We start from the raw sequence: 18,410 nt of genomic DNA, 5'->3' as shown, positions 1-18,410 counted from the left end.
GCGATCAGGAGGTACAGCGTCCCCTCCTTTGCAGGCACGTAGCCCAGCGCAGCCAACCGGCTTCTGAGCATTTGTCCCCAGCAGTGGCACTTACTGCAGCCCCCGGGACACAGTGTGTCTACAGACACTCACAGAGTGGATCAAGTATGACAAGCCCTCCTCAGTCTGTCTCCAGCTCGGTTTTCCACAATTCCTCGTGTTTCTTTCATCCAATGTTTATGACCTTTTCAAACTCTGAAGAGTCTGTTCTCGGGTGGCTAGCCCCCACCTCTCCACCTCTAAGCATTTTCTATAAAATTCCCAAAACCCGTTTGGGAGAACAAAGGCTGAGTCTTGACGATGCCATCCTTTTGAGACATTCCTGGAGATTATGAAGGCGGAGAAGGCTCCCTTTCCTTTCCTGCTTTGTGTATGTCCCTCCAGGAATTCTTCCGGAAAGAGGAGAATTAACCAGGCAGATTGTCATCATCACCAACATGACTGTCGCCAGTCCTGTTCTCACCTTTAAAAGCATTTATGCCCCCGTGACGGGGCTGCAGCGCCATACACTGAGCGAGTTAACCAGATAATACGCTTTGCTCTAGAAGCTTGTAATCCGACACTAAGAGCGCTGACATTAATCTGTGACACGCTAACAAATGAACCTTAAACACGGATATTAATTAATTGTGCAAACAAATTTCATGAAGCGCCTTTACCGATTCAGGAGAGGGAACCATTTTCAAACAGATTAGAAGCATCGTTTACATAAAGCCAGACCCAGGAAATAGAAACAGGAACTAAGCTGCTTTGATCCACTCATCATCTTTATCTATTCGTTAAGAAAGTCTCTACACGACTCACTTGGTAGTATAGTTGCTTTAGATACCTTAAAAGTTAGAAGTACTTTAAGTCCGTGATTCCAACTGTTCCTGAAGTCAGATCGTCCTTCTTCCTGGCACAAGGTGGTGAGATGCCCGAGACTGAGGGTTATGAAGATGAGGTTGTATATGCTGTGGGGCTGGCATTCTGTCTGTCTGTCCATCATGGCAAGACTAGTGGCCAGCCCAGGGCGCTAGCATTTTCCACACATGGAAAATGCTCAATAAATATCTGCTGTGAGCTGAGTACTGCCCCAGGTGCTAGGGAGTCTGAGCTATTTCCTGTGTTGTGTGTGTGCTGTTTCAGCTCCAAGTCTCCCGAAGTGTCCTCAGGTTCTCCCAGCACTGTGGCCTCCAGAAAAGCTTCTGCCTCAACAAGTGCCCAGTGGCCAGCAAGGACTCTGGGTTGGGGGAGGGGGTGGGAAGAGGGCAGAGAGTTCCTGCTGGAAACAAGTGGAAGGGGAAGGGGTGGACAGATGAGTGAAGAGCCCCTGACCCGCTGTGTGTCCACCCGGGCCTGTCACTGCCCTTTCCCTCCCAACCATGGCTCTGAAAACGGAAGCGTGTCCTTCTCCACTGGATGAAGGTGACTTGTCCCCAGTTTAATTTTCTACCATATGGCCCCATTACATTCGTGTCTCCATTCATTTTTGTTTGTTTGTTTTGGCTTTTTATGGCTGCATATGTGGCATATGGAAGTTCCCAGGCTAGAGGTCAAATCATAAGTGCAGCTGCCAGTCACAGCCACAGCCACAGCCATGCCAGATCCGAGTCTGTGATCTATGCTGCAGCTCATAGCATCACTAGATCCTTAACCACTGAACGGGGCCAGGGATCGAACCCCCATCGTCATGGATGTTAGTTGGGTTCCTAACCTGCTGAGCCACAACGGGAACTCCTCCATTCAAACTTTGAAAGGTCAGGTATTTCTAATGGCAGCCCGGCGAGATGATATAGAGAATAAAACAATTCTGACCTCCAGGCTCGACTCAGGAGGCACTGGAAAATCTCTTATTCTCTCTCTCTGGGCCTCAGTTTCCTTGTCTACCAATGAGAGAGTAGCTCTAAACAAACCCACAGAAGCCAGTCCACGGGTCCGAGGAATTCGGTGGGTGGTTGAGGATGAGAGGTGGGGTTGGGCTGGGCTGGAGTTGCTCCCCAGCCCCTCCTGGGGAGGCCCCAGCTCAGGTTACATAATGAAGATGCTTTTGGCAATTCAGTTAAGGATTTCTACTTCAAAGGAATGATTTCTATATAGCAAGCTCTTTCTGTTCTATATCAGACTCCACTGTGGTTCTTTAAAACGGTAGCATGGAAATGATGCAACCGAGACAAATTGATGGGGATTTTTCCACATGAGTAAGAACTGCAGTTCCCCCTGATGGTATCGGGGTGGGGAAACGCGAGACTGGGAAATGGGCCTCCACTAAGTTCAAGCCCTTGGCGCCCCCGTGGCAGAAACAAGGCCTTCTCCCTTCTTGCATTCTGTGAAGGGGGTGGGGTGGGGAGGCGCTTATGGATTTGTTTCCATCACATGACAATGACGTTTTCCAGTAAAAGTAAATGATTACACTGCCTTGCAGACAGCACACTCCCTCCCACTATCACTTCCCCTCCACTGGGGCCCCCACCCCCATGCTCAGCAGGACAGCGGCCACGGGGCCACTGGCCAGGCAGAAGTCACACCTTGGTCACCTTGACACTCAGCCTGGTGACCCCACTTCCACGGATAAACTCAGGGCTTCCTAGCTGGCGGATGTCACGCCTTCTCTCTCCTTCAAGGGAGCACATGGGATGGCAAATGAGTCAGAGGGATAGTCTTTTCCATTAAAAAACAAATAAGCATATGATGGGCCAGCTTTAGTTTACAAGTGATTATAATATTAATTGTAGTTAAACCTGGTCTTACACGGCTTCTCTCATTTATAATTAAATTTCCATCTGACCACTTCATACAGTACATCATGAAATCGAGATTGGACCAGGGCCCTCCAGATAATTCTGGTGCACGTCCATCCTCAGCTTGGATCATCCTGGCTGGTAACATTCTTTCTGCTGGTTCAGCCCCTGCCTGGTGCCCTGATCCCCTTGCCTCCGAATTCCAGGGCAGGGGAGTCGGGATGGGGTAAGGAGGGGACAGAAGGCCCTAGGCTTGGGGCCCAGGCCCATGTGAGGATGTATTTGCACTGACCCTTGGAGGAGCCACAGACGAGGCCACCGTTATGCAGGAAGATGCAGGAAGACATTTCTTATGTGGTGCATTTCGAGGTGTCATGTATGTTGGGCTTCAAGGCCCCTTCAAGGAGCTAGAACTCAAAGCCTCTGGCCAAGACAAGAATGACCAGACCCGGATCATCACCCCGCCCATCTCATTGTAATGCCCCTCCCCTACCTTGAGCAACCTGGCCCACTCCTTCCTGCCCCTACCAGGAAAGGTAAGCAGCCCACTCCTCCCCCCACCCATGGGGACTTATAAGCCCCCAACCAACCAGCAAGTGTATCCTAAGACTCCTCTTTCCCCAACCCATCAGCATGTTGGCAGGTGTATCACGAGACCTTCCTTCTCCCTCGGCTATAAAAACAGACATGACCACGAGCTCACCATGGGCTCTCCCTGATAGTCAGGAAATCATCCTGCTATGCTTGCAGCATCTCTCATCTCAATAAACCCTACTTTCCCTCCACCTTGCCATGCTCAAAAACCTCTTCTTTCTTTTCACCGGACACAAGTCCAGAAATTCTTCTTCCAGCCCGCGCATGCACAGACCACGACAAATTATGTGGTGCCCCAGGTTGGCTAGAGTCTGGTACCTCTTTAGAATGATGTCATTTAAATATTGGTCCCCATGTACTCAGAAGAGAAGTAGAGTGTCACTCAGAGCAGGAGAAGCGAAGGAGGCTGCCGTGGTGCTTCGACATCACTTTGTCCCTGATGGTTTAGCTCTGGCCCCGAAGTTCCAAACTCCTCTTAACTAAACCAAAGTCCATGGACCCTCAAAAATGTTTCAGAAGGTAAATTTTATGTTATGTATATCTGACTGAAATTTAAAAACTTAAATATTTTTTAAAAGCCCCGCCATTACTCGGACCCACCTCCTAAGAAAGCAGCTTATCAAGCATCCTTGATGACACAGTGTGGCTCATGGTGGTACCTTGGCCCTTCCGCACCAGCTCCCTCCACGTGCATCCTGCTCGCTTGGTTTGCTCCATCACCTTCCTTGGCCAGTGATGCTACAGCAGCCCTCGAAGGTTAAGCCCAGGCTGCTGCTCTGGTGCCTGGTTTCCTACTTTACCTCCGGGCCTGGGAAACCCAGCGCAACGCCATGGAAAATTCCAGGACAGGATGCTTTCCATTAGAATAAGCGTTGCTCTATTCAACAGAACCCAACAATGTAAACACTGTCAGAAAGAGTAACTTAGCGAGCTAGTGGGTGGTGAAACCAGGGGTGGGAGAGTCTAGGAGGAGCTGGGAGAAATCCAGAAAGGAGAAAAGCAGTAAGGAAGAAGGGCAGGGGGTCCAGGGTCACCTCCAGAAGGACCACCAGTCAGGCCACTGAAGACCAGGCACCTGAAATAACCATCTCGAGGGTCAAGGGAAAGGGAATCAGTGACCCATGTGAGTGAAATCTTAGTCCATTCCCTTCAGCAAGACGTGCACCCTCCTGAAACAAGGCACGTTAAGTTGGCAACCAGGTTCTGGCAAAGTCCCGCGTACCATCCTACTTCTGATGAAAGTAAAAAGAAAGAAAACAGCTGCCTCTTTTTCAGCTAAATGTTTTTTTATAAGTCCCAGTTTATTTACTCATTGAAGAGTAAACCATACGTTACCTCACCCAGATGTTTATCTCAGAAGAGTTAAGAGATGATATTTTATTTATTTATTTATTTTTGTCTTTTTGCCATTTCTAGGGCCGCTCCCATGGCATATGGAGGTTCCCAGGCTAGGGGCTGAATCCGAGCTGTAGCCGCCGGCCTACACCACAGCCATAGCAACGCGGGATCCAATCAGCTTCGCAACCCACACCATAGCTCACAGCAATGCCAGATCCTTAACCCATTGAGCGAGGCCTGGGATCAAACCCGCCACCTCATGGTTCCTAGTCGGATTCGTTAACTCCTGGGCCACGACAGGAACTCCAAGAGATGATATTTTAAAACGAGGTGATCCCAAGCACAGCTGAGCCGTGTCTCGTGGTGGTGTTCCTACATCTCAGCATAAGGCTGCTCAAGTCTTCCCGGGTCTTTGTAACAATTCAAACTACAGGGAACTATAGCCAATCTCTTGGGACAGAACATGACAAGAAAAATGTATATGCATATACACATGCATGTATATACATATAAACATATATATGTGTGCACGTGTGTGGCTGGGTAACTTTGCTATACAGAAAGAATTGATACAACATTGTAAATCAATTATACTCAAAATTTTTTGAATGTAAAAAAATTGCATTTCTCAAATCAAAACTATGATGAGGTACCCCTTCACAGAGGCCAGACTGGTCATCATTGAAAAGTCTACAAATGGAGTTCCCGTTGTGGCGCAGCAGAAACAAATCCAACCACTAACCATGAGGTTTCAGGTTCAATCCCTGGCCTCATTCAGTGGGTTAAGGATCCGGCGTTGCTGTGAGCTATGGTGTAGGTCACAAATGCGGCTTGGATCCTGTGTTTCTGTGGCTGTTGTGTAGACTGGCAACTGTAGCTCTGATTCAACCCTAGCCTGGGAACCTCCATATGCCACAGGAGTAGCCCTAAAAATCAGGGGAAAAAAGTCTACGAATAATAAATGTTGGAGAGGGTGTGGAGAAAAGGGGACCCTTGTGTGTTGTTGGTGGGAATGTCAACTGGCACAGCCATTGTGGAAAACAATATGGAAGTTCTTCACAAGAAAAGTAGAACTACCACATGATACAGCAATCCTACTCCTGGGCATATATCCAGACACGATGATTTGCAAAGATACATGCTTCCCAGTGTTCACAGCAGCATTACATACAATTGCTAAGTCATGGAAACAACCTAAACATCCATCAAGAGATGAATGGATACAGAATGGATGAATGGATATATGTGTATATATACTGGACTATTAGTCACAGAAAGAATGAAATAATGCCATTTGCAACAACATGAATTGACCTAGAAATTATCATACGAAGCCAAGTAAGTCAGAAAGAGAAAGACAAATACAAATACCATATGAGATTACTTATACGTGGAATCTAAAATATGGCACCAATGAGCTAGATGAACAGAACAGAAACAGACTCGCAGACACAGAGAGCAGACTTGTGGCAGCCACAGGGGAGGTGGAATCGGGGAGGGGAGGACTGGGAGCTTGGGATTAGCAGATGCAAACTATTATACAGAGAATGGACAAACAACAAGGCCCTACTGTGGAGCACAGGGAACTATATTCAATATCCTGTGATAAACCACAATGGAAAAAAGTCACTTTGCTGAACGGGAGAAAAGTATACCACATTATAAATCAGCAATAACTGAATAACTTTTTTTTTTTTTTTTTGTCTTATAGGGCCACATCTGCAGCAGTGGAGGTTCCCAGGCTAGGGGTCGAATCAGAGCTGCAGCTGCCAGTCTACCGCACAGCCAACGCAACACGGGATCCGAGGCACATCTGCCACCTACACTATAGCTCACAGCAACGCCAGATCCCTCACCCATTGAGCGAGGCCAGGGATGGAACCTGCATCCTCATGGATATTAGTCAGGCTCATTACCACTGTATTTGGGGGTCTTTTCTTGAATTAATCACCGTTCTATCAAAGAATACAAGGCTATTTTTTTTTCCTGCCCAAATCAAAACACATCTCCAATAATTGGAATATTTTCATTTACGACTTAGTACATGTAACCAAAGACAATTTTACGGTACTTCCAACCAAATGCATTTCATTTTATCTCCTTCTCTCCCTTATCACCTTCTTGTTTTACCAAACAGACCGAGACCGTGTTCTCTTCCTCGCCTTGACGTGGAACCCCCACCCCCAGGCAGCACGCAGACAGCCAGGTGCCTACCTTGCCCAGGCCTGGGGTGTCCTTCACCTTGTTGACAGCCCTCAACAGGCAGGGTGGGGCCGGGGGAGGGGACGTCTGCAGAATCCCGCTGAAGCTGGTGGCGAAAAGCGGTGGCTCGGCGACAGAAGCAGTGGAAGGTCGGTGTTTCTTCTTTTTGGAGGATAGATTTAACTTCTGGGCAGCTCTGGAGGGAAAAGTTCAGAAAAAGTACAATAAAGGAAAATGTATGGTATGATCCCATATGCCAGGGTCAGATATGTTCTTTCTCTCTTTTTTTGTTTCTTTTGAGGGCCACATGTGGCATATGGTTCCTGGGCTAGGGGGTCAAATCCGAGCTACAGGTGCTGGCCTACGCCACAGCCACAGAAACACCAGATCCGAGCCTTATCTACAACCCACACCACAGCTTATGGCAATGCTGGACCCTTAACCCACTGAGTGAGCCCAGGGATCAAATGGCATCCTCATGGACACTATGTTAGGTTCTTAACCCACTGAGCCACAAAGGGAACTCCCATGTTCTTTCTCTTAAAGAACCCCCTGGTACTTATTGCCCCTAAACAGTTCCCTCTTCTTCCTCCCAGTGCCTGGTGGTAGCCCCAGACTGCAACAGAGGGAAGTCAGGGAGCTGCCCAAGGACACAGCAAAGCCACAACCCTGCCTGCTTCCGCAACCACGACTTACAAAGAATTGTTTGTTATCCACAGACACTCAGCTAAAGCATGAATAAAGCCGGTCACCTCTGGAGATAAACAGCACCTATTAGGTTAGTCAGTCCATAACTTCTCTGGATTTAACGCAACTACGTGAGACCTGATGAGTTTTGTTTTGTTTTTTTTGAGAAACACTAACACCTTGTAAAATCCAAACCAGTCTGAGGAACAACCACATGGTGACTGCTCCAGGCAGGCAATGTACATGGCTGTGGAAGAAAAACATATACCCCAGGGCAGTGGGGAAATAGAAAGTCAAGCTGTTTTAGAAACCTAACACCCAATCTGAATTCATTCCAGCCAAGGTGTAGGGTGCTGAGACCAGGGGCTGCTCATACGGAAAACAGGCTCTTGTGAAGGTTGGTCTTTCACTACAAAGTGCAATTCATGGGCAAGTGCAAGGGTGACAGAGTTAGAACCAATGAAGGCAGCAGAGGAGGCAAATAGGAACAGGTGGGGGGAGGGTGCCAGCATCCTTAATGTCATTGTTTTTCACATCACATCTTCCATCTTTCAAATGTCTGCAACACCTAGAACACGATCATCTGATCATCTTATCATAGCGCATCGGGGCGGCTGAGGCAAACGACCCTGTCCTTGCTTCTGAATTCGTTCTTGGTGTTTTCAAATGAGACTCTTGCTCTAAGAATTTCAGTCCCCTTGTTAGTAAACCTTTTAGCTGCTGCTTAAAACAAATGGGCTACCATGCCCTTATTTTACAGATCAAAACCTTATAATCCATGCTGCGTCCTTACCAATTGCAGAACAGGTCACAAGCAGCAAGACAGGTCACAAAGATGAAACCAGTATTGTTGGCCCCTCGCCCTTCCCCTTGCCTTCCATCTTAATATCTGAATCTTCTAAGATCTGGACTGGTTAGTTTTAATTTGGTATCAGTCATTCCTAAGCTTCTGAGAAATTCCCTGAGCTGAAAAATGGCCAGTGCACAAATACAGCAAATAGAATTACCCCTTCGGAACTTATTTTTTTCTTAGCTGTAAAACTGAACATCTATTTCACAAGAGTGAAATACAGAGGAATGTGGTACAGGAGGCATAACGGAGACTGATGGAAGGAGACTGCAACAGTCCCAACGTCATGTGTCAAACCTTGGGAACCCTATAGTGACTCTACTATAGTCTGATGAAAAATGAAGTGCACTAGAAGGAGAAGTCCACAATACTTTCTTTTTTCTTTTTAGGGCCTCACTCAGGGCATATGGAAGTTCCCAGGCTAGGGGTCTAATCAGAGCTGTAGCTGCCAGCCTACACCACAGCTCACGGCAAGGCCGGATCCTTAATCCCCTGAGCAAGACCAGGGATCGAACCTGCGTCCCCATGGTGACTAGTCAGATTGTTTTTGCTGAGCCACCAAGAGAACGCCCACAACGCTTTCTTTTTTCAATCAGCAAAAAGAAAAAACTAGGAGTCTTTTTTCCTTGTGCTCTCATGGCCACTCTTGCAGATGTTTTCCCTCTAAAATTACAGGTGAAGTGGGATTGTTCAGTGACTGGTCGGCTGCAGCTCTTGGTAGTTCCCAGGTCTCTTCAAGTCGCTCCCTGAACAAGTGGTGAATCACCCAGAGCTGTGTGTCCACATCCCAGGCTTCCCACCCTCCCCCGCCCCTCTGCCCAGCGACCCCGTACTGCTTGCAGGCCAGGCTGCCTGAGACAAAGGGAGTCAGGAAGGAGCGGAGGGCGGGGGTCTGCTAGGAGCTGAAAGGTCGTGCTCAGCCATGCACACAGGACTCTCGTGCGTGGTGGCAAAAGGACCAAGGAGTGGCTGCGGTGGTTCCCGCTTCCATACTGGCTGGGGGTTCCCGGGCCACAGGAGGCCACAGAAAAGAGAAGGGAGTGACACTGAAAGGCAGCTTAGGAGAGTAGTAGCCTGCTGGCATTTTCTTCCTTTTTCTAACTCTACCACCCATGCTCACATCCTCCCCCAACACAGACCTGGCAGAGGAGGAAAAGGGATCTCAGACCTTTCCTGCTACCATCTTGGTCTGAGCCATTAACCTCTCTTGCCTGGTTCACTGCAATAGTCAACTAACTCGTTACCATCTCTGCCACCTCCCACTGCACTGGCCCAATTTACTTCCTCCCTCCCTCCCCCCCTCCCTCCTTTCCTTCCTTTTCTTTCTACTTTTTCTTTTTACACCCAAACCTGTGGCATATATAAGTTCCCAGGCTAGAGGAGGAATCAGAGCTGCAGCGGAAGCCTATGCCACAGCCACAGCAACGGGGAATCTGAGCCACATCTGCGACCTACACACAGCTCACGGCAACCCCGGATCCTTAACCCTCTGAGCGAGGCCAGGGATGGAACCGGCATCCTCATGGATCCTAGTCGGGTTCATTACTGCTGAGCCACAAGGGGAACTCCCCTCCCACTATGTCTTGTTGGAACTTCAGAACTCCAGAAACCACGAGAGATAATACACCGTCCCTGCTGCTCCAAGGCACTAAGTTTTGGGGTAACTGGTGACACAGGCACAGTGGATGATAGACCACCCACTCCCAATCTCCTAATTCCACTGAGTCTGTGGGCCTCGCCCACCCACCCTCCACCATGGCAGTCATGCTCTTCTAACATAGTAGATGCTAACTGAGTCACCAGGTTTTTTATCTATTGTCTCTTTCCCTTCTAGAATGTCAGTTCCAACAGGGCAGCAGGTGCGTATGTATTTGCTGAATGACTGAATACAGACTGAAGGAACGGGGGACATTTAACCTAGAGAATATAAACCTGGAGAAGGAAGAAGGAAGAGTCTTTTAAAAAAAATCTATCTTTAAAAAATGACTAAATGACATGTGGCAGGAAGTAGTTTTCAAGCAGGACTACCAGATAATTTCATAGGCCATCATTTTGAATCTCAGAAAACTTCATGAGAAAGAGAAAAACGGTACTCCCCCTTAAGAGGTCCTGTTGTGGCTCAGCAGTAATGAGCCCAACGAGCATCCATGAGGATGCAGATTCCATCCCTGGCCTCGCTCAGTGGGTTAAGGACCCAGCGTTGCCATAAGCTGCAGGGTAGGTCAAGGATGTGGCTCAGGTCTGGCATTGCTGTAGCGCACAGACTGGCAGCTGTGGCTCTGATTCCACCCCTGGGCCGGGGACCCCCATAGGCCATGGGTGTGGCCCTAAAAAGACAATTAAAAAAAAAAAAGGATTTGCCACATTGAATTAGAAAAATCTCCTATCTCTGTCTTTCTGACCTGCTGCTCTGTGTATTACGGGTCCTTGCATCTCCAATTCAACCCCTAGCCCGGGGACTTCCTTATGCCACAGGTGTGGCCCTAAAAAGCAAAAAAAAAAAAAAAAAAAAAAAAAAAAAATAGTACTCCTATTTAACAAAGATATGAATCAAACCCAGAGTCCGTTGAGTATCCGACCTAAATTTGAAAAGGTACCAGGTAGATAATAGGCAGGTACCTTCAATTCTGATAAAGTTTCTCATGTACACAAAGGGCCTAGCATAGCACCTGGCGTCATCACTGTCGTCATTACAAGTATTACTATCGAGCCTTAGTTTCTGCATAGTTAAGACAGAGCAAAAATATTCCCCACCTTTATAGAGATGTTATGAAAATTAAATAAGAGTACAGGCAAAGGGTCAGGAACACAGCAAGTACTTACTAGCTGGCACATTGAAGAAATATGATAAGCAGTGGAGCTGAGACTGAATCTAGGTCCATATGCCCCGTATGGCACCAGATCATCTCTGAATAGGTAGCAAAACAGGCAGGTGAAATGTAAAGGCATGCGTGGGGGCGGGGGGAATTTATAAGTGAAAAGGACAGCTTTCGAAAAATTGGGGTGGGTCTTAGTGATGGGTCTGCTTCGTGAAATAGCTTTTATCGCTGCAAGTGTCCAAGGAGTGGCAGGAAAACTACTTACAGGGACTATGGGGGAGATAAAAGCATGCACTGGGAAACGTCAGATGATTTCCAAAATCTCTTCCCATGTGGAGCTTCTGAAATGATTTCTGGAAGCTCTTTTCCACTTAGGGAAGCTGCTGTTGGCTTCGATGCAGAAAAGCAGTAATACACAAAAATTATTTTCTTCTTAAAACATATCCCTAAAATAAACGTATTCGGAGAGCTCCCGAATTTAGAAATGAGCTGAAGTCACATTTTAGAGCCATGTGTGTTGTATAAGAACATTATAGTTCAATTTCAGTGTCATCGTCACCAGCTGTTTGATCTCGATTCTATACGTTCCAATTTCTTGGAAGTCAGCAGCTTCTGCTCTTTTGATACAGCACTTCAGTGACACGCTGCAGATAGGAGAAGGCAGAGGTACAGAAATCATTCATGTCTGATTGTATTACTTAGTGACATAGAGGACAAGCAGTCAGGAAAGAATTGAAAAAGTGAAGACATTTTGGCTAGAAGTGTCTTGTGTGTAATTAAGGCCTTACGTTCTTATTTCACAGGGAGAAGAACAGAGGAGTGGGTTGTTTTAGAAGAAGTCAAAACAACAAAAACTTCATCTAAAAAGCTATTCATATGTCTCATTCTTACCATGGATAGTCTCACCTTTTTCCTAGAGCTGTTCCCTCTCGCCTACGTCTTTAAATATCCACGGGCTTCAGAGTTCCCAATGGTAACAAAACTGATTAGTGTCCACAGGGACGTGGGTTCAATCCCTGGCCTCACTCAGTGGGTTAAGGGCCCTGCGTTGCCATGAGCTGTGGTGTAGGTCGCAGATGCGGCTTGGATCACACATTGCTGTGGCTGTGGTGTAGGCCGGCAGGCAGCTATAGCTCCAAGTCACCCCTAGCCTGGGAACTTCCCTATGCCGCGGGTGTGACAATAAAAAGACAAAAATTAATTAATTAATTAATGTTCTATGGACTTCATTTAATTCTCAGGGGGCCTCTCTAGCAGGATGAAATGCATCTTTGCTAAACATCTATAAAGAAAGTGGTGCCATGCCGAGCATTATCAGGCTGCGGGGAGAAAAGCAATGCTGGGAACTTGGCAAGAATTTAAACCTGGTAGCTCAGTTCTTCCCTCTGGCCTCTGCCTTTTCTCATCTCCCCGCAGGAGACAGCACTCCTGACATATCAATGATGGCATCTGAATTCAGGAACCCGTTTAGAATTGAGATGACCTTCATATGGGGTCAGTTCCTTGTTCTCATTGGCCAGATCTACCTGGATCTAAATAAAAAAAAAGAGAGAAGTAACTAGCTAGTGAATTTAATTTGGCTTCGGTTGGGGAGAGTCTTGGCCTCAAAGATACAGATCAAAGGGGAAACTTACGGGGCTTTTCTGACCTTTTTTTTTTTTTTTTTTTTGCACTTGGGGGATAGACTCTTCAACCTCTGATTGTCAGAATTACACAGTGTTTAAATGGGAGGCCCTTCATTCTTTTTTTTTTTTTCTTTTTCTTTTTAGGGCTGCACCTGCAGCATATGGAATTTCCCAGGCTAGGAGTCGAACTGGGGCTGCAATTGCAGCCACAGCAATAGCAGATCCGAGCCACATCTGGGACCTACATCACAGCTTGTGGCAATGCCGGATCCCCAACCCACTGTAAAAGGCCAGGGATTGAACCTGCAGCCTCATGGAGATGCTGGGTCTTTAACCCGCTGAGCCACAACGGAAACTCCAGCCCTTCATTCTAAGTACATTTCATGAGAAAGAAACTGTCTTCTACCTCCCTTGGTGTCTAGGGATTACTAAAATGGTTCTCTTCTTTTTTCTTTCTTTCTTTTCTTTTCTTTCTTTTCTTTTTTTTTTGGTCTTTGTAGGGCAGCACCTGTGGCATATGGAGATTCCCAAGCTAGGGACTAAATCAGAGCTGCAGCCACAGCCACAGCAACACCAGATCTGAGCCTTGTCTGCCACCTACACCACAGCTCATGGCAACTCCGGATCCTTAACCCACTGAATGAGGCCAGGTATCAGAACCCATGTCCTCATGGATACTAGCTGGGATTGTTACTGCTGAGCCACAACGGGAACTCCTGACCTAACAATGTTTTAAGAATTATTAGCTTCATGAAGAATGGCACTTTCCTTTGGGAATAACAGGCAGGACTATCCAGCAGCACAGTTGTTTTTGAAGGGTTTTCTCTATCCTGTGACAAGTTCTAGGAACCCTGTGCTGTTCCCCACATCCTGAGAACACTTCATTCTGTCTGAGCGGCTGTTCTACTGTGCGACGCCTGGACAGGCGGTTCAAAGGTTCATAAAAATCAAGAGCTCATTCAGGCCCCACTAAATTGGACCCGGGCAATGGGTTGGTGAAATAGCCACTGAAAAATTGCTCTCGAGGAGGGCAGGGTGAGGCCCTCAGAACTGCCACATCTGCTGCCCAGGGAGGGTCCTGACCCAGGAGGGGGATGAAAGTGGTAAAATCGCCACTGTCAGCATATAAAGGGCGATCCAAGCTGCAATTTAATGTGACAGCGGCTGGGGCTGCCATGGGCTACGACGGCTCACGTGCCATTATAAAATGCTCCACTGCTCGGAGGATCAAGACCGTCTGATGGTGAGCAATGACACGACGGATCACAGCAGCTCCGAGGAAATCCACGCAGTCAGTGACAATGGGGTCGAAGCAAAGAAAACAGATTATAGTTAGGGAAGGTGTGAGACAAGAACCAGGGGTCTGAGGCTGAGCTTCTGGAAACCGTTAAGAACTTCATCTACACGTGTAAAGAAAAAAATCACTTATTTGTGGAATCTAAAACATGGCCCATGGCGTTCCCATTGTGGCGCAGTGGAAATGAATCCCACTAGGAACCATGAGGTTTCGGGTTCGATCCCTGGCCTCGCTCAGTGGGTTAAGGATCTGTGAGCTGTGGTGTAGGTCGCAGACACGGCGAGATCCTGCATTGCTGTGGCTGTGGTGTAGGCTGGCAGCTGCAGCTCTGATGCAACCCCTAGTCTTGGAACCTCCATATGCCGCGGGTGCAGCCCTAAAAAAAAAGAAAAATGCACAGATGATCCTATTGACCAAACAGAAACAGATCTCTGTAGAGGAGAGCAGACTGGTGGTTGCCAGGGGGAGGGGGACAGGGGAGGGATGGACAGCATTTTGGGGGTTGGGGATGCAAACTGTTATGCTTGGAATGGGTGGGCAATGGGGTCCTACTGTCCAGCACAGGGAACTGTGTGTGATGGGGCCATTTTGTTGTACAACAAAAACTGAAAAAACATTGTAAATCAACTATACTTCGGCCAACCATCAAACAACAGCTATGCTTCATGTTGCAGTGGCGCCCATTTGAAAGTGTTCTGGGGAGTTCCCATCATGGCGCAGTGGTTAACGTATCCGACTAGGAACCATGAGGTTGTGGGTTCAATCCCTGGCCTTGCTCAGTGGGTTAAGGGTCCAGCGTTGCCATAAGCTGTGTGTGTGTAGGTCGAAGATGCAGCTCGGATCCCGCATTGCTGTTGCTGTGGTGTAGGCAGGTGGCTACAGCTCTGATTCGACCCCTAGCCTGGGAACCTCCATATGCCACAGGAAGCAGCCCTAGAAAAGGCAAAAGGACAAAAAAAAAAAAAAAGAAAGAAAGAAAGAAAGTGTTCTGGCCCCGCCGTGAAGCGTGTGGGTCCTTTCGGAAACGTGCCAAGCAGGGAATAGAGCAACCTCCTTCGCCGTCTCCATTTCCTAATTGGCTGACACTGAGGTCATGTCCATGTCTCCTGAGACCAAAAAGCATATGGGTCTTGGGTTTTTTTTTTTTTCTGATTTTTATGTAAATGATCCATTTCATTAGTGCAAGAAGATAATTCATGACATGACTTCAAATCAAATGTTTACTGCGAGGAGGCAACACAGGGCTGACCGTTAACCTCAGACAGTCTTGTGTTAAAACACTACAGCCGGGCGCTATTATCATTTGAAAACCGATTGATTTTTCCACTCACGGCACAGTATTAACCCCTAGTGATCATCTCTAGGCATTTACCCTTATTCTTCTTAAAAAGGTACCTGTCCATCACGGCTTCTCCAAGTTGCCCTCACCAACTACTCAGTGATTGGTCCTGAGAGTCCACGTCTTAGGCTTTAACACGTAATGAGATGCTCGCTTTGAAGCGTGGGCTTTGCTTCTGTACGTTATTAGCGTTGCCTCCTTCGCTGTATGACGAACTCACCGAAGGTCAGCACCCGTTCCCTTTCTTCTGTAGCTCATTTCCTGCCCCACAGCTTTGTACTTTGGTGAAGGGAAGTGTGTGTTCACTCAGAGCTTCTCGATTGATCCAGCCTTTGGAGTTACCCCAACATAGGCAACATCCCAAGACTACGTATCTGAAGTCCTCGAAAAATGCTTAGATCTTGGAATGTTTTACTCTTTCTAAAGCATTTTCCCCATATCATCACAACGACCCACACTCAGTGCCGTGAGGCAAGCAGAGAAGGTATTTGTACCACAAACTGCAGATTTAAAAAGCAATGAAGGCTCAGAAGTTAGCTGACTGTATCCAGTCACAGGACTAGTGATTCTCATACCTGTGATTAGGAGTTGCGTTTTCTGCTTCTAGACTCAGGGCCGTGCTGCTCCCTCGTGCTATTACGCAATTTGATAATAGAAGCAGTTATTTTATGTTATTTGGGCAACATAAAACCAAATGATACTCATTCGCCTCATGATGAAGACAAAAAAAGCAGTTGCATATTTTGGTAGGTGACTCAAATCAAATCATATATAAGCATTTACCAATTACGGATCTAGTTGCCTAGCAACACACCTTCATACTGCAGGGGGCAAGTGTCTCAGCTGAGTGAGTTAGGTCAGGCCCAGAATTAGGCCGGGAAAGGCAAATTATATGAAAGTGGCTTCGCTGTTCCTACACCCACAACTCTTGAGTGACTCTTTGCATGACAATAACAACAATATAACAACGACCGCCACCACTGGTCATCTTCCATACCATCCTCCGCCACCTCATGCCTCTCCTGCTACAGAAGCAAGAAGAATGCTGGAAGCTGCTTAGAATACATCTCAGTGTTCTGGAAATTCAGTCCATCCATCCATCCGTCCATCCATCCATCCATCCATCCATCCATCCATCCATCCATCCATATTTATAGAATGACAACTACGTGCAAAAGAACTATGCAGTCAATAGGCAATGCATGTCACTCATGTCATCGCTGAGTCACCCCGCAGCTGCTACGTGTTCAAGGGTCTACTCCTAAATTGCCGAGATGAGAAGAGTACACACCATCCAACGTGACCGAGAACTTTCTACTGGCTGCCCAGCCACCTTGGGGAAGCTGGAAGCTCTCTCTGAACTGTGTTATCTGGGTAGCGCACCACGTACTCATGCCTAGATGTACAAATGGGTAAAAAGCAAAATTTGAAAACCACACTGTTGGTAAATGTTGCTAATCCATTCATGTCTGGGTTTTTCACAGAGTGAGAATATTATGGATAAATGAAAATATGATAAAGGTAAAAAAAATAATGTGATGAAAAGGAGCCCATAATAAACTAATTTTTTTTTTTCTTTTTAGGGCTGCTCTGGTGGAACATGGAAGTTCCAAGGCACTGCCAGCCTACGCCACAGCCACAGCAACACCGATCCAAGCTGCCCCTTCGACTTAGGCCACAGCTTGTGGCAATGCTGAATCCTTAACCCCCTGAGCAAGGTCAGGGAGGGAACCTGCATCTTCACAGGAGACAACGCTAGGTCCTTAACCCACTGAGCCACAATGGGAACTCCATAAACTAATTTGTTTTTTAATAAAAGCTATTCAAAGTAAAATCGTCTCCTTTGTTGAAAGCCAGGTATCGAGGAAAGTGAGCTCTTTATGTGAAAATGGAAACACTTTCATACAACCAAATAAAATGCAAGATGTTTAATAATGAGAGAGTTGGCCCTTGGCATGGAAAGGCTAAACAGGAGTACCAGGTATGAATAGGTTATTTCCTGACTGTGGAAATCTGGATTTTAGGAACATTGTGCCCGAGGCAGAATCTCTGCCCTGCGGAGGCCCTTGGCCTTGGTTTCTGACGATGGGTGTGCTGTGGTCTCTCTGATGTGTGGTTTCTCGGGGCTCCGGTAAGCTTCCCCAGTGTCTATTGGGATTGGAGCATTTTAAGAAAGACTCTTCTGCATGTCTAGTGGGGGGATTAGGCCTTTTCAGCTCATTATCCAGCTCAGCAGTCCAGGGTCCCCCACACTCTTCTCACCTTGGGTCACATGGCAATAGGATACCAGATACCACGGCTGATCTCGGCAGCTCCCTTTATTTTTTTCCTTTTCTAGGGCTGCTCCCACGGCATATGGAGGTTCCCAGGTTTGGGGTCGAATCAGAGCTATTGCTGCCGGCCTACACCACAGCTCACGGCAACGCCAGATCCTTAACCCATTGAGCAAGGCCAGGGATCGAACCCGCAACCTCATGGTTCCTGGTCAGATTCATAAACCACTACGCCACGACGGGAACTCCTCAGCAGCTCCCTTTAATGTTTTATGTGCCGGGGGCTTAGGTGGAGCTCCTTCACTAATGGCCTTGATGCCATCTGCAGGAAGCTGGGTGCCAGGGCCCAAGAGAAGGTTGGGGACCTCTGCCCCAGTGCACTCAGTCTCACCCAGGACGACACGTTGCTGCCTCACTCTTCAGGCAGCCCGAGGACACGTGGGCCTCCTTGTTACTCGCTTCTGTTTCTGTGTGTCCAGCATCCCAGTAAAGGCAGAGCCGGACACGGCCAGGACAACGGGCTCCAGGTCAAGACCGAGAGGAAAACACGTCACAAACAGGGAAGTTCTGTTTCTGAGACTCAGTGACCTCAGGAAGATGCAACTTGCTTGAGCCATCATCGGTCTT

At 47.4% G+C, this 18,410-nt stretch overlaps 1 protein-coding gene across 3 annotated transcripts in view; it reads right to left on the bottom strand.

The window, feature by feature from the left end:
• The window catches only part of KIF26B (kinesin family member 26B), a 510,304-nt gene that overhangs the window by 131,742 nt on the left and 360,152 nt on the right, over nucleotides 1-18,410 (bottom strand). For all 3 annotated transcript variants that reach the window (XR_014817492.1, XM_021064467.2, XM_021064468.2), the window contains one exon: nucleotides 6,906-7,089. Coding sequence is in view for 2 of the 3 variants with exons in the window: in XM_021064467.2 (XP_020920126.2) it covers nucleotides 6,906-7,089 (184 nt within the window). In the remaining variant the exon portion in view is untranslated. The remainder of the gene's footprint in view (nucleotides 1-6,905; nucleotides 7,090-18,410) is intronic.

Source organism: Sus scrofa, chromosome 10 (genome assembly GCF_054392235.1).
Source record: "Sus scrofa isolate SSC_HxYL_T2T_F1_AM1 chromosome 10, Sscrofa_HxYL_maternal_Yorkshire_Landrace_v2.0, whole genome shotgun sequence".
Classification (NCBI taxonomy): Eukaryota; Metazoa; Chordata; class Mammalia; order Artiodactyla; family Suidae; genus Sus; species Sus scrofa.
This window is presented reverse-complemented; position numbering and strand designations above follow the sequence as displayed.